At 38.8% G+C, this 23706-nt stretch overlaps 1 protein-coding gene across 1 annotated transcript; it reads right to left on the minus strand.

Moving 5' to 3' along the window:
* Positions 1-5316: 5316 nt before the first annotated feature.
* LOC125235255 (RAC serine/threonine-protein kinase) lies at positions 5317-23529 on the minus strand. The gene is made up of 7 exons (XM_048141750.1): positions 22888-23529; positions 19018-19159; positions 14126-14323; positions 13128-13382; positions 11463-11636; positions 8410-8628; positions 5317-6495 (listed from the first exon to the last, which is right to left on the minus strand). The coding sequence occupies exons 1-7, from the start codon at positions 23199-23201 to the stop codon at positions 6241-6243; spliced, it is 1557 nt and encodes a 518-aa protein (XP_047997707.1). The 5' UTR covers positions 23202-23529; the 3' UTR covers positions 5317-6240.
* Positions 23530-23706: the final 177 nt, after the last annotated feature.

The following is a 23706-nucleotide window of genomic DNA, read 5'->3' on the forward strand; positions in this document are numbered from 1 at the left end:
AGTGGATAAAATGCGTTTTTACCCGCTGGTATTAAAGGACAAAACACGTGTTTCCGAGCTAGTGAGGGGAAAACAAATATACAAAGTGCCTTGAGTCCACGCTGCGCTGCGTAGATTATACGCCCGCCCCGAGCGTCCACTCAGACCTTGCACTAACAACACTCACCAATTTAATGAATGTTACGCTTCAAAACAGAGTAACTCTGACTACTCTTTCCTAGAATTACCTAAAAATTAACTCTCTCTGGATATTTCAGAGAATAAGTAATAATACAACACAATTATCATAAACCCTGGCTGATTCAAAAATGTCCCTTTAATCCGACATGCAGTTGTCAGAAATTACAAAAAGTTCTTAATAATGGGATTCTCTGTGTTATATGGGCTTAACCAAAGTATTTAGATCAAAAGTTAGTTCCGTTTTAGAAATAGAACTTAACGCGTAATTCACGTTCTGCCACCGCAGGCCAAGGCGGTCTGAAATAATTTTTAAAACATACATTATTTCCTAGTAAACATATTGTGCTTCTTGCTTGTCTAAGGCCCTCGTAGCCCTCGTCCGTGGCTCATGCAGTGTGGAATAAACTAAGTCATCGTAGTCCTTAATATGTACTGAGGGTAACAGACGCTAGTAATGAAATCCGACCACTGAAATGAAGGGCTTGCCCTATTTGTCTTTGGTATGACATATATGTATTTCAGTATATAAACTTCACCTACTTGTTGTTATTACATTTTGTTTTTCAAATAATTATGCAATATATACCCATGAAAAAGGTGAAATAAGTAGATTAAGTTACAATGGTCACTCATTTATATACTAACTTATTTTCAACACCTCGTTTATTTAAAATTACAATTCAATAATGCAAAGAACCCTGTGGGCCTTTTGGCACTGGTCCCACCGCGAGCTAGTAAGCTATGAGCTATCGGCTATAAAATCGAACAAAAGATACTAGACTCGCCGTAGTTCATCGCCCAGCAGCTATCAATATCGCCGTGTCTCTTTTATTTGCACAGGAGTGCTTATCTTTTGTTGGTTTTTATAGACAATAGCTCATAGCTTACTAGCTCGTGGGACCAGTGCTTTTACGAGGATTTTTTTAGTTAATTCCACTCTGCATATAAAGTAAATGTTTCACGACGACCATGTTGAAGCGATCAGTCCGTGTCACTACAGATCGCCTGCGCCTAGCATAACTTCGACAGTCACGGACGACAATGCGAGTCATGCTAGGCGTGCTGAAGCGTCGAGGAGCCAGTTAGATACGTCAGTCGACCTTTAATAAACATTTCATTCGATTACATACATTCAATCAACTCGATCGACCCCGTCCTTATTGTAACAATACGAAGTGGAACTTAAAATATTCGCAATACGAAAAAACCGCAGCGGGCTACTGCCGGCCTAGCCAAAATGACAATCGTTGACGCTAGATGCCGATCGAAACGCAGACTGGTTCTGGCGCACCAACCCGGAAGAGCGATAGAGATAGCTAGCTGCGATAACGATATTATCGTCAGCGTTTGTGCATTTGGCTACGTACCCTGAAGTCATAAAGATATCTCTTTCTATCGTGTACACTCTTAAGCGTAAAAAAACAATATGACTTCAGTGGCCAATTGCGATTTATATGTATAATAGGTGTCGGGTCCTCGTGTATAGAAAATTATGTTGGCAGTGCGATGCACTATTGATTGCTTTACTTACCTAAGCTTTTCCGCTTATAGTACAGTTAGAAGCAAACATTGAAATGAAAATGAAGAATCTGTTTAACTACTTTTCTTGCCAACTGTATTTCTTTGTACAGTCGAGGTCAAAAAATACCTTTACAGTTGAGAAAATAGCATTACATTTAAATAAGTTTACACACTACATGACAAAAACATGCTTACAACAAACAAACATGCTTGTCATGGTAGTGTGTAAACTTATTTAAATGTAAAGGCATTTTTGATCTCGACTGTACATGTGTACAATACAAAGTGTGTCAGTAAATATCAAAAGTCATTACTTACTATACTAATTTACATCTAATTACATACATTGGCCCGATTCTCACACGCGTCTTTCCAAACAGTTGAAATCTACTGAACGCACATGACTGTTTATTCATCCAATTTATATTAAACCGGATTAAAATACCACATAATGGTATTAATGGTACATTAACACAATGGCGAATATTAAACCCCCGCGTTTCATACAGTCACCGGCGGCATAAGTGATTTCTATACCTTGTCACATTAACGTCTTGTCTGAAATGTCATGCGAAATTGTAAAACGCTTAACCCTTAAATGCATGAATTTATCTTTTAACGAGATATTAATATATGTGATAGGAAAAATAATAAAAAAAATATCTAAGATCGATTTTTATACTAAATCAGTGTTAGAAGTTAAATAGGCCAAATCTTATTTATATAAGTAAATCGTAATTAGTAAGTTTTATTTAAAAAAAAAAGACAACTATTAAAAAGGTATACTATTTGTGGAACCTCTATGATAAAATGTTTAAACATAAACTAATTACTAACTGTGAAAAAATCAGCCTAAATCACATACTAAAAATCGCCATCGTCCTGTTTTCACACTTTTCCGCCATTTCATCTTAATCCTTAAATAATAAATAGTAAATCATTATATTATTTAATTGTTTATTAAATAATAATAATAATTAAGCAATAAATGTGATTTTGGATAGCTACATATCGAGCCACGGGCCATCAAATATATCTTATACTTTTAAACGAGCAATTCTTGTATATTTATTTATTTATTTATTTATTTATTTATTTATATATACCGACGATCTCGGAAACCGCTCTAACGATTTCGCTGAAATTTGTTATGTGGGGGTTTTCGGGGGTAAAAAATCGATCTAGCGTAGCCTTAGATCCCGGAAAACGCGAATTTTCGAGTTTTCATGAGTTTTTCTTTCGCGTTAGTAAACGTAAAATATGGTCGTTAATTTCGCCGCGCGCGCATCGATTCCACTTAGCTCAGTCGTACGAGGTCGGTCTAATGTACGCAGATAGATCGTAGGTGTCAGGGTTTCGAATCCCGGCCAGAAATTAAGTTTTTGTTTTTTGTCTTTTTTTTTTTGTTTTTGTATTTATAAGAGTTTTTTTTTTATCTAAAGACGTGATATATTAAAATAGAACCGAGCGAAGCTCGGTCGCCCAGATATTGATGCATATATACATCACCATGCATTTAAGGGTTAAAAGCGACATGGTACAGAAATCATTACTTATTTATGACGGTGACTGTACAACTAACTATGAAAACACATCATGTCTCAATAGAAGACTAGTTTTACATTTTCTCAGATAAGCGGATAAGCTAAGATAACAACAATCAACAATACAAGCGCATGCACAATCATGTTGACAATCGGGTTGTCCATTTGCGTCTAAGTGCGAAGGTAACAGCTGTTTGAGGGCAGAGTAACTGATATCAAAGCCACGGTCGACTTCCATTTGCCAGCCAAAAATAGACTATGATTTTAAATGTTGATCTTCAGCGAAGTGGCACCTTCGACTTCGGTCGCAGCTTTAATTATGAACATTATTTTTGCCAGCTACCCTAAACAGCATAATTATCGAGCGCTATTGGTTTATTGCAGGATTTCACGTTCATGATAGAGTCCAATATTCAATTTTATACAAAACCATTGAAAGTATAGGGTGAAAATAAATGCAGATCGGCGAGGTAACAACTCAAAATAAAGAGTAGCGAATGGAAAGACAGATATTATTATCTTGTTTGTGACAGTTACGCGATATGACTGACCATTTGTAGACGTTTTATTATACTTCTATAACCATAAACTTAAAAAGGAAATGTAGAAACTATCAGATTATGTAGCCAAGTTGTGTGAGAAAAAACTCTTCGAATTAGTTTTTAATACGTTTCCTGACGTTTTAAACACTTTTACCTCGATGAATGAAAGACTGAAAAACTATCGTAAAGGCAGTGAACATGTATGAACTCGTAATAGAAGACAACAAAGAAATATTTATGCAAGCTAATCTTTCTACAGCGGATATAAGACTGTCACTGTCCAGTACCTTTACATATGGTTCACGGCAAGTCTTACAAACTTGTATGGTTTACAGTTTAGACCGGGACAGTGAACGTGTTCACATCTACAAGTGGTCACGGTCATTTTTATAAGGCGATTCTTTTGAAAGTGCCTGTAGACGTAGGTACTTATACATCTGTAGGGCTAGCACTTGATTGGCATGACAGTACGTCGCTGTGACATAGAGTGTGTCCTTTTCTAATTGTATTAATGACGGACGGGTACAGTGTTGCCAGATTATAATTCTGTAAATCTGTAGGCTGCGGCCAAAATATCCGTAGAATTCCGTAGATTGCAATTTAAAAAATCCGTAGTTCTACAGACTTTTCTTTTAAGTTTTTATGGCCGATTCCGTCTCTAGAAAAAGCGGAAAATTAAAATAAAATAGGATAATTAAAAGACACGAAGAATTAAAATTTCGCGCCTTTTTACTGTGACACACCTCTGTTTGACAGACTATATTGAAGCATAAATAATGAGTAATGAAAAGTAGAAGTGTATGTAGCACTTCTACTTTTTCGCCATATTATTACAGTGCGTACCTACCACAGATGTCATATATACCATAGATCAAGCAAACGTATCTACTTAGCGTGTCAAATGAACTCAGTGAAATCCACTGAGTTGTCCGTCTTTACTCGCAGCTTGCAGCTTTCGGGCGTCAATTTTTGTAAGTTGAAGTCAACCAAAACATAAAAAATGCCTCGTTACGTGATATTCAATTGCAACAACACAAAAATTATGAACAATCAAGAGCCTGAGACATATTTAAAATTACAGGCAAGAATCAACTTCAGTACAAAATTTGACACGCTCGGCCCCTATACAAATATATGAATTTGTTTCTTCTATCTAAATTAAGTTCTGTGGTACCTACACTATTGGTACGCTTCAATTCCGTTCCCTTTTACTACATTAGTGTAGCCTTAGAAAGTTACATCTTGTACAGCGTGAGCGGCGTGTAACGAAACGCAAAAGTATAAATAGTCGCTATAGTCCAAATTGAGTCCGAAGTGAGTCCGAAGCACATCCGAAGCGTGACAGACGGGAATCACGTTTCGTTATTAGCAATAACTCACAATATCTTTATTGCTTACATGTATAATTTAGTAAAAAATTGTGTTTATTGGAATTCCGTAGAAATTTCAAAAAAATCCGTAGGTCTGTGTTGAAGCCCCGAAATCCGTAGATCTACAGACTTTTCCGTAGATCTGGCTACGCTGGACGGGTAGTCTGTCTCGCGGCAACATGATCCCACGCCACTCAAGTGCTAGCCCTGCTGATGAGGCCAATGATTGTCTCTGAGAGTATTTTTGTATAAATAATAGTGGAGAATTAATGTCTGTTACATATTTTGGAAGTAAAGCATATTCTACAAATAAAACTTAACCCCCCTTATTCATAAACGTACTTTAAAGTTATCAAGCCGATAAAGTTCGTTTGTCCCTTTCCGACGTATTGGTGCGATAGAAAAGGACAAACGAACTTTATCGGCTTGATAACTTTAGAGTATGTTTATGAATAAGGGGGTAAATATTTTAGGTCAGATGGATTAAGAACAGTTAATTTTACTCGGGGAAAGAGCAATAAGTACCTATGAGGATTTCCTACAAATGTTACTTTTGCTAAAGTGACCCCCATTTCACTTCAAGTACTTAATTAAACATATTTATTATTTCTGCTCCGATAAAGCAATCAGCGGCATTTCAAATAAAATTTGAATGCAAACATATACCTTGAGCTTTCTATCTGACAATTCCATTTTCAATATCATCTATTCATCTATTTTCAGATAAGTACCGCTAATTGCGTCACGAGTGCAATTTCTTCCTAATTAACAATGTCCAAAAGCCAGTCGGGGGAACCCTCACAGAGAATATCTTTTGACACGCGACGTATCACCTTTCACTTTCAATAGAAGCGCCCTAAATAACAAAACATTCGTTCCATTTACGATGCTCCCACGCCGGCCGTTATAAATGTATAATACGGTGTGACAGCGCAACGGCGTCCCTGTCGCACTATGTTATATAACATTTTATAAGAGCCCAGTGGGCGCACCATTACGATCCACGATATTTGCGTACCTCAAAGTTTTGATTGACAATCATCATTTTGGTAGCACGTTGTCGTGCAAGGTCTCAACAAGGTCCTAGGCCCAGCCGGGCGGCTGCGACGGCTGCGGGCGCGGCGGCTGCGGGTGCGCGTGCGCGTGCGCGTGCGCGTGCAGCGGCTGCAGCGAGGACAGCGCCGAGTGCGCGGAGGAGCAGATGTCCTGGTACGAGAACTCGGGGAAGCGCTCCTCCTGGATGCGCGCCAGCGCGCCGTCCGGCTCGGGCGGCGTCAGCTCCACGCTCTCGCCCGTGAACTCCGAGTCGAAGTAGCGCGTGTCCGTGTCAGACTCCACCTGATACAAACTCCACGTCAATACACCACATACCGCACCGCATCCACGCTAGGGAATGCGAACCGGTTATAACCATACATTAAATATAACAAGATCATACCATCCCATACATTAAAATGCGACCGCCTAAGAACGCGCATACACTACACCACACAGATGGCGCCACAAAAAAATATCCTGTAGCTTTCTATTATACTTGTAGATGGCGTTAAGTGTCACTTTTGATATAAATTTATGGCTCGAAAGTGACAACGCCAATCTACAAATAATCGATGGCAACAAGGCATTATTTTGTGGCACCATATATGTGTGTAGTGTATGCGCGTTCTTAGGCGGTCGCATTTTAATGTATTGGATGGTATGTACTTCTTATACTGAACCTATGCTATATTAACCGAAACATGTATAGCCGGTTATTTTGTAAAAATTTCATAACCGATTATTGAACACTCAGATTTACGGTTAGACTCACTCAGATTAACGAATCACACTTTTTAAAATTTGTCTTCTAATGATCAAAAATCCTGCCTTTTTACGATTTCAGTATCGTTTCTGTAATTCGTGTACGTATAATTAATTTAAATACAACTTTACTTTCAGAACGACTTTGATTGCAAACTTTATCACAGGTCGTATTTTCAATTTTACTGTTTTATATGTTTTACTAAAAAACAATGACGTATGCTTAATTTATATATTTTTATGCTATAACTGTTAATCACTGATTTATAATTTATATTTTTTTCCAAAAATAACCGCCGCCCAAATTGTACCCCGTGTCGGTATGTTTTGGGTGGCGCTGGTGGCCTAGCGGTAAGAGCGTGCGACTTTCAATCCGGAGGTCGCGGGTTCGAACCCCGGCTCGTACCAATGAGTTTTTCGGAACTTATGTGCGAAATGTCATTTGATATTTGCCAGTCGCTTTTCGGTGAAGGAAAAAATCGCGAGGAAACCGGACTAATTCCAATAAGGGCTAGTTACCCTTTGGGTTGGAAGGTCAGATGGCAGTCGCTTTCGTAAAAACTAGTGTCTACGCCAAATCTTGGGATTAGTTGTCACAGCGGACCCCAGGCTCCCATGAGCCGTGGCCAAATGCCGGGATAACGCAAGGAGGATTATGATCGATATCATATTAATACTCAAGTAATCTGCAACGCTTTCTTAAACTGCTGTTATACTTTAGCGATTATAAATTTATACTATACATTTTTGGCAATTTTTTGAAAACCTTCACCGTCACATTTTTTTACCATTTCTGGACTTTTCTCTTAATTTGTTAGATCGAGTAAGGAAAATGCTATTGCATTCACTAGTCCGGCTAGGCGGCAGGCTCAGTCGCGCGAAGTCGAGAAACGCGCCTGCTGTCTCGGCTGAAGCAAGTCTGCCTTGGTTATTTGCCAGGCGAGGAAATCTCCTCGCAAGGCTGCACTGCTGCTGTTGCTGCTCTGCCGCAGTAGTCGCTACAAAAACTCAACATTTTTTTGTCCCCACATGGCGACCCAACTAAATGATCTAATCTAACTGCCGTACCTTGGTTTTATAAGATTGCAAGTTGGATATATTCATATCAGTGGTTTGAATGTTCGTGGTTCGGCTTCTTTATAATAAGGCCCGATCATAAGCTTTCAGTCACATTGCGTATATGCAGTATTCGTAGCCGACGCTACTTATACTAAGCTATCCTGACGGCGTCCTCACATGGCGAACCTGCCAGCTGAATTTCAAAGGCCCTGTTAGTGTAAGGCCTGAGTGGACGCTCGGTGCGGAGCGTTCGGCGGGGCGGGCGAGCGTGCACACAATGCACTATGCAGCGTCGACTCAGGACAGGACACTTGTATGTATAAGCTTCAATTGTTTGACATGCACGCCGCACGCCCGCCCCGCTGCACGCCAAATATGAGCGTACCCACATACCTGTGGTTTGAACGGTGGCGGGATCTTCTTAGCCAGCAAGTCGGCCCAGTTGACGGAGGCGAAGAAGGGGTGGGCCATGATCTCGTGGCTGTCGTCCGGGCCGCCGCCCAGGCGCGAGGCGGGCTCCTTGGTGAGCAGGCCGGCCAGCAGGCTGCGCGCCGCCGCCGACAGCGCGCGCGGGAACCGGACCTCCTCCGACACTATCAGGGCGAACAGCACCTACGCAAACACATCAAAATTATAAAATTTAAATCCCGACAATATTTATCGAATTGAGTCAAATTATAAGTACATTTTTTTGTAGTAGTTGAGTAACCCTTTAGAAAAATTACATAAGGTCAGTGTCGGGAAGACCGTCTACTGAATATAACTTTCGTATTTATATATTTACCGCTTCTTCACCTCCGAAGGTATACCATTTTTTCATCCTTAATCCATTGGTCTTCAATAGATATCCCTAGGACGAACACTAGTTAACAATAAACTTGATTTGTGTTTCGAACTCGAACATCGAGTTCAACGTGGTTACGCAAAAAATTAAAATACAATAGAAGCAGTCGGAATATTTGTGCATTATGTATGTAACGTCTCTAGCACTGTTAATGCTCTTAAAACGCGTTCAATTTATTGTTTTACGTTCTGAAATATGTTACTTCGAAATTGTGCCTAGTCAGAAAGACCGGCATATAAAAGTAAGGCACCTTTTTTAGGCTTTTTGGGAAATAAGTCGACTGTAAACTGGTGTTGTTGGTTAATTTTAATTGTAAGTTCCGGCTTTGCTTATGTCTGGACCTGAAAAAAGAAGGTTATGAACCTCATCTAAGGTACATAAATGCCGGTCTTGCCTTAAAAATAGAATAATGCTGATATGTTGAAAATTTCAACATTATTTGTTTTAATATCTATCACATTATTAATTGTTATTACAGAATATAACAATAAGCATGAGGTGATACTTATTCCCATATGAAATTACGCGACAACGAGCACTAGACGGTCTTTCCGTACTCAGCGCGCCGAGCCTTAAAAAAAGTGATTTTTATCACATAAGTTTACTACAATTCACCAAAGTATTATAACAGCTTTGTAAAATATAATATTTATTAGCCAATAGGACCATGCGGATTACTCCAGACTCCAAACTACTTTAATTGTCGAGTTTTATCCACTCAAACTTTATTTCAAATAAAGTATGCCGGTCTTGCCCACACTGACCTGAGAATAGAACAAGAAATCGGGGCAAGCTATTATGGCGCTATGCATGCAAGTTGCAAATTATATAAAAAGGATTATTAAATTAAGTAAATGCATTCATTTTTATAATAAGTTACCTGACACTACTTTGAGATTACCTCTCCCAGCTCTTAAGAACTCCTTAAAAGAATCATTGATGTTAAAGGCTTATTACAGAGTCGAGGACTATTTGACAGACAAACATGCATGGCCCGAACCAGAAACTACAAAAAACGAATAGCAATGAAAATGATTGTATTATGTGTAGAGGACACAGTTCAGATAAGAAAGCACATCTAATATTTTATGTTGTGTAAAGTACTTATTTAATGACATTGAGATTTATAAAGTATTATCTTTTTCTTCTGTAACAATTTGATATGTTTTCTCTGAAGAAGAACCACGTATTATATTAAGCTATAATATAATTTATTGAAATTAATTTCCATGGAGTACCTAGTCTGTTAATATTTTTTGATGAATTCTTTTGCATGTTAAATTGTATCTTGTTATTTAATGCATGTTAATTATAAGGTGTAATGTTTTAAAAAGAAGTGGCCCGCCGAGTTTCTTGACGGTCCCATAGTGGATGTGCCTCCAACTGAGGGGGGACTGAAATTTTCTCGAGGCTAAGGTGTAGGGTTAGAGCCGGCGTAGCTTTATTTGACGTTCATATGCGCATTGTATTATGCCTACTTGAAAAATAAATATTTCATTTTCACAAATATTTAATTTTCATTTAAGAAAAGTTGTATATGCCAAAAGCCTCTTATATTTAATGGTTTTACTAATCAGAGATTTTTTAAGAAATAATACTTCTAAAATTCCAACCGAAAAAATTATAAAAAACAAGGAATGAAATATCAACCTCCTTTATTATTTACAGGACCTATCAAAATGGTTTAATGCAAGTATACGAGTAATTTCATGACACTCGCAGACTAAGGGCCAGTTGCATCAACCACATTTGACAGACACATCATCGTCACGCAGCAGATGTCTATGGAACTTCCCATACAATAAAATTTAACGAACGCTTTAACGGTGACAGACAGGGCCGGTTACATCAAACCGTCTGTCACCGTTAAAGCGTTCGTTAAATTTGATGTGATGAAAAACATTGTGTGCAACTCGGGGCGTAGGAATATTGCAAACTCGATTCTTTAAATCGCTCCGGCAAGCTGTCGTGATTTAACTTACTCTCGTTATCAATATTAAACTTCCGCCCCGCGTTGCACAATGTACTACTTAGGTATATGTTCTAACCGAATGTTTGAATTGATCAACAGGAAAAGTAAATTATGTTTTTTGTGGTCAACAAAAAGCCAACACAGGAAATAGGCACACACCATTTACTACATTTTCCTGTGCTATTGACGTAATTGCAGTAATCGCTAAAAAGCTGGTAAGTTACATAATTAACGCATAATACATTTATTAACATTAGAATTTAAAGTTAACACTAAATTAGGGAAATTCCAAAAGCGTATTGAAGACGGAAAAGTATGTAATGTTTTCACAGTCATGTATCTTTCTATTGCAAAAGCAGTGTGTGAGGTTCCTACCTCGTGGTTTAACCGCACACCAAAGATATGCCTGTACCGGTCGACGCGAATATGAAGCACCGATATCGCTCAAGTATATCCTTACCCAATGAAACGGTAGATATAGACCAGTCATGCACAAAACACTCACAGTCATTGGATTATAAGTACTTATACAATATACATTAGCTGACATTAGCTGAGCCTTTTCACGCGATCTCAGTGAGGAACGAGGAAGTTGAGGTTCACTAGGTGTAGAAGGGTGGATAATGTTACCTCGTGGTCGCGGTTGTAGAAGGGCAGGCGGCCGCAGACCATCTCGTAGAGGACGACGCCGGTGCCCCACCAGTCCACGGCGGGCCCGTAGTCCGCGTCCTCCAGCACCTCGGGCGCGAGGTACTCGGGCGTGCCGCAGAACGTTTTTGTTGTGCGCCCGTAGGTGATGTTCACCTGCATACAGACAAAGAGGATCGAGTATTATAGAGAGTTACTGTCAAAGTCAAATGTTTAATCACAGTGCCCCTAACCTCAGTTTTGACAATTTGGCCCATATTCTTTGCTTGATATGTTCTAAAATGTCAAATATTAATATTAGCGCCATCTAGTTGAGCGTACCTCAAAGGTGTAATGCCATCTAGGCCACCGTACCTTTTTCTGTATGATACTGAGATACGTTTTTTTCTTAGACTTTATCCGTCTATACGTAGTTACATATGTATTTGATAGAGAACATGTGTCAGTCAACAATAGTTACATTACGATACAAGTGCGAAAAAGAGCAAGTCCCAAACGAGTGGCGATAAATTAAAACACGACAATTAAGTTTCCTTTTTTCAGTACACATGAAATCTGAAGTAAATAAAAGCTTGTAATAAAAATGTTTACAAACTATTAACTTTTTAACCGTTTAGAATTTTTCATTGGGCACTCCTGTCGCCGTCGGCAGTACGAGGTTATACGAAGATTTGTCTTATTTATCAAACATCAGCCAAAATTAGCTTGACATTCATATTCATGGGTATGTCTCATATATCGAACTACGTCGTCGGTTAAAGGGTTAGTTACACAACTCAGTAACAATATCTCCGTTCTGCAGAAATGTGACTTCTTTGAATAATGAAATCTTTTAAACTTAATTTTCAAAGAACCCTCAAAACCGCCCAAACTTCATTGCCAATGCTGAAACCTTAGAACCACTCGTTTCGAAAATACAAAAGGTTGTGAAATTGTATTTACGTGACTTTAACGATCTTTCACATTTATTTTGAGCAAGGTTTTGGGCAATGGGGTAAGTAACTGAGAGGCGTCTCCTGTCTAATTAATTCCTCCCAGTTTTGAGTGCATGAAATAAAACCTTCAAGCATTTAAATCTGGGTTCAAACATTTTTGTAGAATCTGCATTCACTTAAGCAAATAACTACAAAAGTAAATAGTAGTACCTTGCACTGTTTTTATTGAATTCCGTTAACTTTAAGGGAAGATTCTTTAGTTCAAATACAATCAACCACTGTGTACTATTTCTCCAAGAAACTAGCCTCTTAACTCTTACGGTTATCGAGTTATTAAAAAAATTAAGCTAATTACCTACTGAACACATGTGTGACAGCCTTTACCAATTCCTAATGTTCTTTGTTTTGACATGTGTCGTCAATCACTTGACACTTACTTGAATGTTAATCTTAAGGGTCTCTCACACTAATACATTAATTTATTATTTAATATGAAAATGATGAAAAATATTTTTTTGCGAATTTAACTAAAAGTGTTATACAGGGAGGTTCCTGATAATGAACCTAGCTACGTGTCGAATTTAACGGAAAACAAAAAAAAACATGGTGTATAATGCCTTCGGAGTGCAAGTAACCGAGTGCGCTGACAATCTCAGCGCCGTAGAATCACGTCCGTTCGTCGCAGGAATAAATGTACCTATTAATAACGTACCTTGCAGAGTCCAAAGTCAGCAATTTTGACATGTCCATCTTTGTCCAGGAGCAAATTCTCCAGCTTCAGATCCCGGTATATAATGCCTTCGGAGTGCAAGTAGCCGAGTGCGCTGACGATCTCAGCACCGTAGAACCGCGTCCGCTCTTCGGAGAAGGAGCGCTCGCGGGAGAGATGGAAGAAGAGTTCGCCTCCGTTGGCGTATTCCATGACGAAACACACTCGGTCGGCCGTTTGGAACGAATAGCGGAGCGCCTGGAAACAACAACCAGTTCATAAATATGCTTTTGGGTAATAATTACATAATTGAGGCTCATTTAAACTTAGTACTTCCACTACATTAAGGTATTTCATCAGGACGATCTTGGATGAGATATCAATTTTTGCACCTGGTTTTCCAAAATAAATCTCGAAAATCGAATTTCACGATATAATTTGACGATAAAAAATGTGTCATTTTTTTCCTTTAGGTCACGATTTTAGTATGAACTTACTACGAGCGTGACGTATTGGAAAGTCGAAATTTTTCCATACAAATTTTGAGACTTTTTTTTATCGGGATCGAATCAGCTCGTGATTCTGAGAAGAATGAGCCCAAACACGTCCAGATCTGCTGAAATTCGATTTTCGAGATTTATTTTGGAAAACACCCACCTAACTACGATTGCATGCGTGTTTCCGCACTGTCTAAATGAGTCGTACGAGTATTTACACGAAGCATTATTGAGAGCAAATACACTTTGGGCCATACCATACCTTGATTTGAAGGCTGCTGGTTTATTTCACTTGTCTTTAATATTAGTATTATTTATGACTAGCTTTTGCCCGCGGCTTCGCTCGCGTTAGAAAGAGACAAAAAGTAGCCTATGTCACTCTCCATCCCTTCAACTATCTCCACTTAAAAAATCACGAGAATTCGTCGCTTCGTTTTGCCGTGAAAGACGGACAAACAAACAGACACACATACTTTCCTATTTATAATATTAGTATTGATTTACCGTGAGGAAGGGATGCTTAGTCTTCTTAAGCACGTGGTTCTCGGTGAGCGTGTGCGTGACCTCGTCCTTCTGGATGATGAGGTGCTTCTTGAGGATCTTCATGGCGTACAGCTTGCCCGTGCCCTTCTCACGCGACAGGACCACTTTGCCGAACGTCCCCTTGCCGAGCACTTTCACGAACTCGAACTTTTCCAAAGTCTGTAAAAGAAAGATTTCATAAAGGACAAGCTCGACGGAAATAATTGGTATCTTTATTAAACCACGCGTACAGGTCCTTTCCATTATGTACCTATACCTAGAAGTACCACTGTCGCTTAACATAAGCCATAATGAAACTTAGACAGGGTTTGACAGGGAAAAAGGAACAAGTGAATTTCATGTCCACATCCGGAAAATTGCGGGTCACAGCTGGATGAGACTAGCTCAGGGCCGGGACAAGTGGCGTACTAGAAGAGGCCTATGCTCAGCAGTGGGCGATAAAGGGCTGATATGATGATGATGAATTCCATTTCTTCCATATGGCAAGCGCCAAGCGGTAAGTGACAAAGTGAAGACTGATCAGACTTCGACACCTATAATATGGTTTCACATTAGGTACGTATTTGATCTACTTACGTCCGAGTAACAAGCCAGACCATATATTCAACTATTACTATTTAATCTTACAACTTTGACAGTATTTCATGTTATACCTATTTGTAATATGACATTGAATTAAGGTTCAAAGGAAATTTATCGAGAGAGTGCCTTCCGGGAAATAATTATTGGTAGGAAGGAGGATATTCAACAATGTTGTACACATAATTAGGTTCTCTAGCCTCTCTAGGCATCTTATTTAAACTACCAGCAAATACCTATGTAGTTTCATTACACTTTTTCCTGTAAATAGGGATTGCAATTGCTGGATCCAGCATCCAGCAATCCAGCTGGATCCAGCGCATTTTTCGGTCTGCTGGATCCAGCAGCCAGCGCTGGATCCAGCGCTGCGGATCCGCAAATACAAAAATCTGCAATAAAATGCGTAATTAACTTCAATCAACTTATTTTACGTCATGTTTAAAACGATTCCGCGTTCCCACACGTAGCCCGTGGCCGCTTAGCACAAAATAATTATATTTCGCTACAATTGTGTATTTTTTTTCAAAAACGTAAGTAGTTTGAACCTGTATTAACTACTGAAGATCTCAAAATGTACTTATAGTATTTAATTATTTACTGTTACCGCAAAATTTCTTTTAAGTTTCAACTTATGTTTAGATCAGAATATTGATTGATGTTTGTCTACGTATAATATACCTACTTAAAGGTTTATTTTTTTATTAATATTAAGTAAGTAAACTAAGTACTAGTAAGTAAATTAGTAATTTTCAATGTGAACTAGTGAGTGCCCAAATGTTGCGCCAAAAAGCAGGCCATGTCGGGTTGATAGCATTATTTATGTACCTACTTATTGTAGTACCTTCGCTTCATCGTTGTTACACTTTTAATGACATTTTTTATTTAATGTAGATTGCTATAAGGGTTAAAAATGGTTACAAAAATTAATGCCAACTTTTTACAAGTAAATTTTAACTTTTCTTCCCTGTTAGGAGGGAGCAAAGTAGCAGTTTTCTGTTCACGGACTATGTTGGCAGTATAATCATATATGACAGAGTCCAGTTAGGGGCGACGACGAGCGAAACGAGGAGGAGCGTGTTAGGTTGACCGTGAGCAACCCGGAAAAAACTTTTTAAATGTAATGACTGGTGGCTAAAGCTCCAAAGTAATAAGTTAATAACTGCTGACTCTAATGCATGCGTCACCGCCGTGTCCCTACAAATTAAACAATATTCTTGTAAAAAAAGTAAGTAGGTAACTATTTAAAAATATATATACGTAAGTAAAATACGTAATTGCATCCCTGTTAATAAATTTAGAAGTTCATAGGAGACTCGGTATTTAATATTTTTTGAAATACGCCATAGATATTGTTGGTGTTCAATAAAACATTTGGTATATACAATAAACAACTAGTCGTATATTACGTCAAGTAAAACATAAGATAACATGAAAGGCCTTTTGAAAAACCCTAAAAACACCCAAACTTTAAGTTGGTGAACAATATGATAATTTGGGAAATGAACATTCGGCGGAATAAAATTCCGCGAAACGTGCGTCGGGAGATAAATAAGAGAACCGTTTTTTTCATAAATTATGATTACAAAATTGCGCGTTTTCAGCCTTCTTTTCACTATTTCAACTAAAAATAGTAATAACAGCCCTATAGTAGAGCAAAATGTAATTTTTTTTTGACATTTTTTCTACCTGCTGGATCCGCGCTGGATCCAGCTGGATTGGTGCCGATCCAGCAAAAATCCAGCTGGATTGAAAACATTGCTGGATTGCAATCCCTAAACGGAAACATGATCGGAAGCGATTGAAGGAATTGAACCCTCCGTAAACCGCACTCAACTGCTATGCACAAAAACGGATAATAAGTTTTATATGTTAAATTCGAAAATTACGGAATGCTCCATACAAGCTCCCCTAGGGAAGTGGGGGGTTAGAAAGAGACAAAAAGTAGCCATGTCACTTTCTAATCTCCATCCCTACAACTATCTCCACTTAAAAAATCACGTCAATTCGTCGCATCGTTTTGCCGTGAAAGACGGACAATTATTTTTTAAATAAACTGCATTTAGTTTTAAATAAACTCGTCCATACTGTTGACCGATTATAAACATTAATTCACAGGCATAGGGTCCATCTACGGCTAGTTAAAAGTACTTTTTGTCAGTGGTTGGACAGTGGACACTCTCCCGACCGGGCGATCCCGGCAACGTTCGCGTTGCGACGTAGCAATGATTAGGGTTGGTACAATTTAGATAATTACTTGATTTTTGACAACCGTAAATAGTCGAAAGGGACAGTGCCATGCATTACAAACACAGTATAATAAAGAGTACTATCGTAAAGAATGGCCACTACTCCCGCTCCCCGCTGAAAGTGCCGCCCACCCCCTCTCGGTTATCTCACAGTTACCGCCTGTCAAAAACGCGAACAGTCGACCTGTCATATTTCACTCATACTAAGCATATTACGCGTTCACCGACACCCGAGGTGTGACAAAGGTAACACGATTCGACCCTCAACTGCTGTCAATCTTCAGTTTTGTTGTCGTGTCCAATTTGCCATTCTATACGTAAGTACTATTATTTATTCTGTGGTATTGCATAGGCCGTAAATGTCAAGTAAAAGCCAACATTGTTATCCCGTTATCGCGGACCGTACAAGTAAGCCGCATGACGGGCGCTGAGTCAGCGCGGTTTTCCTGCGGTGCGCGCGTCAGTTGCAGCGATAACACGCGTAAACAATTCATTCATTGTTTCCTCACTTGCAGTATAAGGCCGGATTCGAGCATTTGGGCCGGTTTACACGGAGCGAGAACTCGTAGGTATAGATACGAGTTTCATTACATTGCGGTGTTTGATAAGTATATGTATAAATATCCAGAAGAGCATAAGCTCTTCTAGTCAAAATAGCTGTTTTTAAAACAATGCATTTTCAGTTAAACACTGATCAATACTAATCGCTACGACTTTAAGCAGAATAATCGATAGCGTTGCTTATTAAAGATATCATACAGAGTCCCTAAGGTGACCTAATAAAACGATTCAGTCGAAGTTTTCCTCTAACTTTTGCACTACAAAGGTACTTTATTTATCGTTTTGGAGACACCATAAAAACCGAAGGCCGCTAAACTATAAACGCCTACCAGGAAAAATGGCTAACAAGGCCAAAAAGAGGAAAGCGGGCGACTATCGCAAAACCGGGAATTCCAAATTAACGGCTATTTTGGTCTCTTCGCATCAATTATTTTTAATGGATGCAGCGGAAATGTTAAAAAAAAAGTTAAAAATAGCAATGACCGACACAAAATTATCATTGTAAGTAGGTACATGTATTTCTAAGGATTCCGTAGCGAGCATTTTCTATAACATGTCGGTAGCAAACAAGCAAAAGGGCTTTTTTTTAGGGTTCCGTAGTCAACTAGGAACCCTTATAGTTTCGCCATGTCTGTCTGTCCGTCCGTCCGTCCGTCCGCGGATAATCTCAGTAACCGTTAGCACTAGAAAGCTGTAATTTGGTACCAATATGTACATATATCAATCACGCCGACAAAGTGCAAAAATAAAAAGTGGAAAAAAATGTTTTATTATTGTAACCCCCTTCCTGTAACTTGATAGGTTGAACAGTTTTTGATAATAATACGGGAAACTACGGAACCCTACACTGAGCATAGCCCGACAGTCCCGACACGCTCTTGGCCGGTTTTATTAGATTCTAGTTGTGTAATGTTTGTGAGGTAGAAACAGCGACAGGAGAAGGTATATAAGTCGGTGGGTGAATTAACATTGTTAACAATAGCCGACCTTTTTCTCAAAAATAATTATAAAATTAAAATTACGGGGGTCCGTTGACTCGTTGGGTAAATGAGAGTAAAAGAGAGAGATTTTAACCTTCAGTCATGCCTGCATGACTGAAAGTTAAAATGATGCTGATTGTCCGTTCTGTCTATAAATAAACACTATGTATTATACAGCCACATGGACCTTCATGAGTCATATTATTCACGTCGGACCCCCTGGGATAAGGGCAAGAGAATGATGATGATTATACAGCCACATGGACCTTCATGAGTCATATTATTCACGTCGGCCTAACAAGCCTGTCACCCGCAGCGTCAGCATGCTGTTTGAAATTGTTTGTACGTGGTTGTTATCTATCACCCGCGGCATGCAGCGGGCAACGACCGCTCTGTTTGGGAGTTTGGTTCTACCCAGTCTACCAACAAACCATACAAACGCCAGACCAACCGAAGCCTCAGACAGCCCTGGCTAGGAGACACTCACGATGCGGCGCGGGTCCTTGAAGCTGGTGCCGAGCTGTGCCATGTCGCGGTCCTCGGCGTCCTGCGCGGAGCCCGACCCGCCGCTGGGGCCTCCGGAGCTCAGCTGGGATGCCACGAAGCGGATCGCCGCCACCCACTCCTCACTGTACCAAATAATACTATTAAAATAGGAAAGGCAAAGGTGACTTTGAGATGTGTTGTGTTGAAGATGCTCAGAATTTTATGGAGAGAAATTAAAACTATTGTGTCTAATGTCTATCTATATTATCTTCCTAAGCCTCACGATTTTAGCAACTAGTGGTGTTATTTACCTATAAACCCTCATTTTCTAATGATAGCTTTTATTTATCTGTCATGTAACACAATTTAACTAACAATTTTAAACAGTACTATCTTAAGTTTTTTTGTTATGAATAAGGAGGTGAGAGGATATGTATAGTCTGTAATGTCAGCATTGAATATGCTGTGACAGCCAAAGCGCAACATATTCCGAAACAAATCTTTATATTTTTGGTAACAAAGGTGTTTTTTGTGTGTTATATATTTTGTGTTCTGGCTGTCACAGTTACTCTGTGATCGCAGTATAAGTATTCGATGCTGACTGCAGAGCTATAGTAAATTGAAACAGAATTTCTGCATTTTTTGCATAATTCGCAAACAGAGCACAATGAACACACAACTATCCAAGTAGGTTCAAAGTCATATTTGTCATTTTAAACCATAGGTATAACAATTTTATTAATCCCAGTTGTTAATGTCCTATACAGGGTGTCCCACGGCGATGCCACATGGAGGGAAAGTACCTTAAATATCATAGATAGCATATTTTGCTGAAAGAAGACTTTATTTTATTTTCAAAACTTAGTAAAAGTGCATTCAATTTTTTTTAATTTTTACTATGAGGACTTATACAGGGTGTATTTTGATAGCGGGTCAGTAAGGGCAGCTATGAGATCCCGTAGTCCTACATGAAAATAGTCTAAGGGGACCATCCATCAATTTCAAATTGATGAAAAATGGCATTTACAGATTTTGGAAAAAACATACAGGATGCGAGAAAAAGGGCATTTTTGACAAACTTTTTTTTTTGACGCTAATCGATCCCATTCCTATCCAGGATCAAAAGCTTCTATGAGACCAAAAAAAAATTTCCGGCTAGAAAAGTCACAAATCACGAAAAACTTTTCCCATACAATTTGTATGATGTTTTTTTTCCACATGGTATTTTTATGATGCCAATCGATTCCATTCCTATTCAGTATCAATAATTGCTTAGGGGTCAACTCACGACAATGCACCAAAAAAAAGTTTGTCAAAAATGCCCTTTTTCTCGCACCCTGTATGTGTTTTCCAAAATCTGTAAATGCCATTTTTCATCAATTTCAGATTGATGGATGGTCCCCCTTAGGCTATTTTCATGTAGGACTACGGGATCTCATAGCTGCCCTTACTGATCCGCTATCAAAATACACCCTGTATAAGTCCTCATAGTAAAAATTAAAAAAATTTGAATGCACTTTTACTAAGTTTTGAAAATAAAATGAAGTCTTCTTTCAGCAAAATATGCTATCTATGATATTTAAGGTACTTTCCCTCCATGTGGCATCGCCGTGGGACACCCTGTATAGCTAACTTAAAATAAGCAAATTGCGTATTTAGCTCTTGTATTTAACCGGCAAAGTCTACTTTGACGTCAACTTTTGAGAAAACATATTGTTTCAGTGATAATAAGGTTAATCTGTCGGTAATTCCGTACACAAGCGCATATCATAACAACAAGTTCACGGTTCATGCATGTGTCACGCCAAAGAGGTTCTATTATTTTATTGTAAATAAGGCTTATACTTAAGGTTTTATTTTTATCAGTAGTGCCTTATTGATAACACCACAGATTAACAAAATCGTTAAGATAGGTAATGAAACATTTAAGTGAAGGGCAAACAGGCATTTAGACTGGGTAGGTCCGGCTTACGCACTTTTCTGATAGTTTGCATCATGTAAACAATGTCATTAAGTTTCTGTATTGTATGGATTGAAACATACTGTGCTAGATAAGTTCTATGCCCATCTTATTTGTTGTGGTTGGTAGGGCTACACTGTGCCAAGATTCTGGAAATAAATGCTACTAAATAATAATGGAATTACTATATATTTTAGATCATATAGATCAAGATTTGTAAGATCCTATTTTTAGCACATGCCAGTGGTCGTAAGTCGTATACGCGCACGACCCATTGAAATTTAAAAATATTATATACATATTTATACATCCTAAAATAATATCCAAGTTTGTCAAAAAATATAACAAATTTTTTTTTCACACACCTGACACATTTTTATAATCTTTCGTGTGAATTGATCACTTCATAAAGCTGAAAAATATTAAGTAATATAATTATGATTATATCAATAATTGTATGTACTGTAATCAAAGTTGGCTGTACTGTGGGTCCGAGTAACCTGACAGATTTTAATTATTACACATTTCTGAGGTAGTAAAAAGTATTGTAATTTTTTTCATCATTCTATGCACTAAGTACATATTAATTCTTTTGATATATTAGGAAAAAATATTTATGAGGAATGAATGAAGAATTTTTATATTTACATTTTTGCAAGTTCTTTAATACTTTAAAGTCTGTCAATCACCACATAGTGGCAGTATCCCAGCCAAAAAGGGCTTTTTATACCAAGTTAAGACAGAAATAAATTTTAGTCTCTTAATTGGGTGTCCAAAACACCTTTAAAATCTTTGTTCACTCCACCTCACAGTGTGTATAAGTTAGTAAGTAGCATTGGTCTCAGCACTGCGTTTGTAAACATCAAGGTTCAAAGTCCAATCTGTAAAGTATACCTCCACACACAAGTATCCAAATACCAAAGTCAAACCTTGTTGGAAAGACACAATGAAGAACAGCATTTTAGAAGAAAACTGAAGTGCATTTTCTGATATTCCCTATCCAAAGAACAATTAAAAACCAAAGATGCATCCATATGTAAAAAGGACTCATCACTACATTAAAACAATTTTATTGGTCATTGCTCAGTGTTCTGCTAAATTGCAGCAATACAAGAAGCAGCTGCAAACACAACAAAAATAACACATGTTTATGAACAAAGACTTGTATTGTTTTTCATCCTGACAAGTATAATAATAAAATTAACCAGTGTTTTTGATGTCAGTTGTTTACTTATACAGTGTGATTATAAAAACAACAAAGTTTAGGTATGTGGTGTGTGGGTTCAGATAGGTAAATGAGCATAACATGTTATGCGACTACATCATTAAAACTGATACTCTTGTTCATCTGGCTACAGCAGAAGGCGGCTTAACTTCGTGTGCCGGAATGTGGATCCGCATACGAGGAAACCATATGAAAAAAATATTGCAGCACACATGAGGTTAAGGGGTTCCACATGCTTTTCATCGATTTTTGATAAGTTTTGGGTTGAATCTCTTAAACTTACACTACAGATAGAATAATAAGAGAAACGGCCATTGGATTTCAAACTTTTATCTCTATTTTAAAACATTAATACTTATTTTTATATGATTTGACATTTGTGAAATCAACAAATTTGGGTTTACCTTTGACTTCTCTAAAAATGCAAGAACAATTTTAATTTTAAAGTAATTCAGAGAAAAGTTATAACAAAAAATAAGTTTTTGGACCTAAAATTGTACACCTTTGATGCAAAATATCACAAATATCACAAAGTAGCACAATGAGCTGTGAAGTAATTATGGGATACTATTTGCTAAAGACCATGCTGTTAATACGATAAGCTTTAGAAACTATCTAAAAACCACTGGATTGAAATTGAAGGTAATTGGCGTAGGGAATCCACTTAATGGCTTGAACAAACTTACCGTTCCTTCTCTGTCTCCACAGAGAAGTTACGCTCGATGACCGTGGTCCACTGAAGGCCACGGATCGTGAAGGTGTACGGCCGCGGCTTGTCCGTGGCCATGATCTGGCAGTCGCGCACCGTGAACTTGTTCAGCGGGTCGCGGAAGTGCCGCCGCTCGGGCTGAGCCTTGAAGCCCACCAGGTCCCCATTGTCAAACAACACGAAGTAGCGGTCGCGCCAGTTCCGGATGTGCTCGCCGCGCTTCTGCAGCCAGCCCTCCTTCACGATCCCGGCGGGCTCCTCGCCGACGGCGCCGGGCGCCGCCTCCGCCATGCCGCCCGAGCCTGAGCCCTGTTTGATAACAGACGCCCGACGGCCGCCGTGCTAGCTCGGCACCACGTTTCCCCGTCGCAAATCGTCACACGCTAGAGTCCCGAGTTGCCCGGGTCTTTCACCTAGACTGGTTCGACCCGCGCACTGCGCGACTACACATTTTCACGTTTTAGGAAACGATAATGCACTAATTTCGACGTACTTCTCCTCACGGAAAACGACACGCACGTAAGCGACGTAGCCTTCTAGCCGTGCAATAAGTTATGCGGATAAATTACAATGTTATGTCTGGAACACGATAACAAGCGCTTTGGTACGCTCAAAGTCGCAGGAGAAAAAGAAAGATCCGATTAGTTTACATAACTTGCCATGGACTGTTTTACGTAGTCGGACTGTAACCTATTTTGACAAATTAGTACCATATGTCTGCCACCAGGCGAAAAAATGGCGTAGTTTCGTTTTTTTTTAAATACGTTCCGTTTTGCACAAATGCAGCTTATGTATG

Source organism: Leguminivora glycinivorella, chromosome 17, assembly GCF_023078275.1.
Source record: "Leguminivora glycinivorella isolate SPB_JAAS2020 chromosome 17, LegGlyc_1.1, whole genome shotgun sequence".
In the NCBI taxonomy this organism is placed as follows: Eukaryota; Metazoa; Arthropoda; class Insecta; order Lepidoptera; family Tortricidae; genus Leguminivora; species Leguminivora glycinivorella.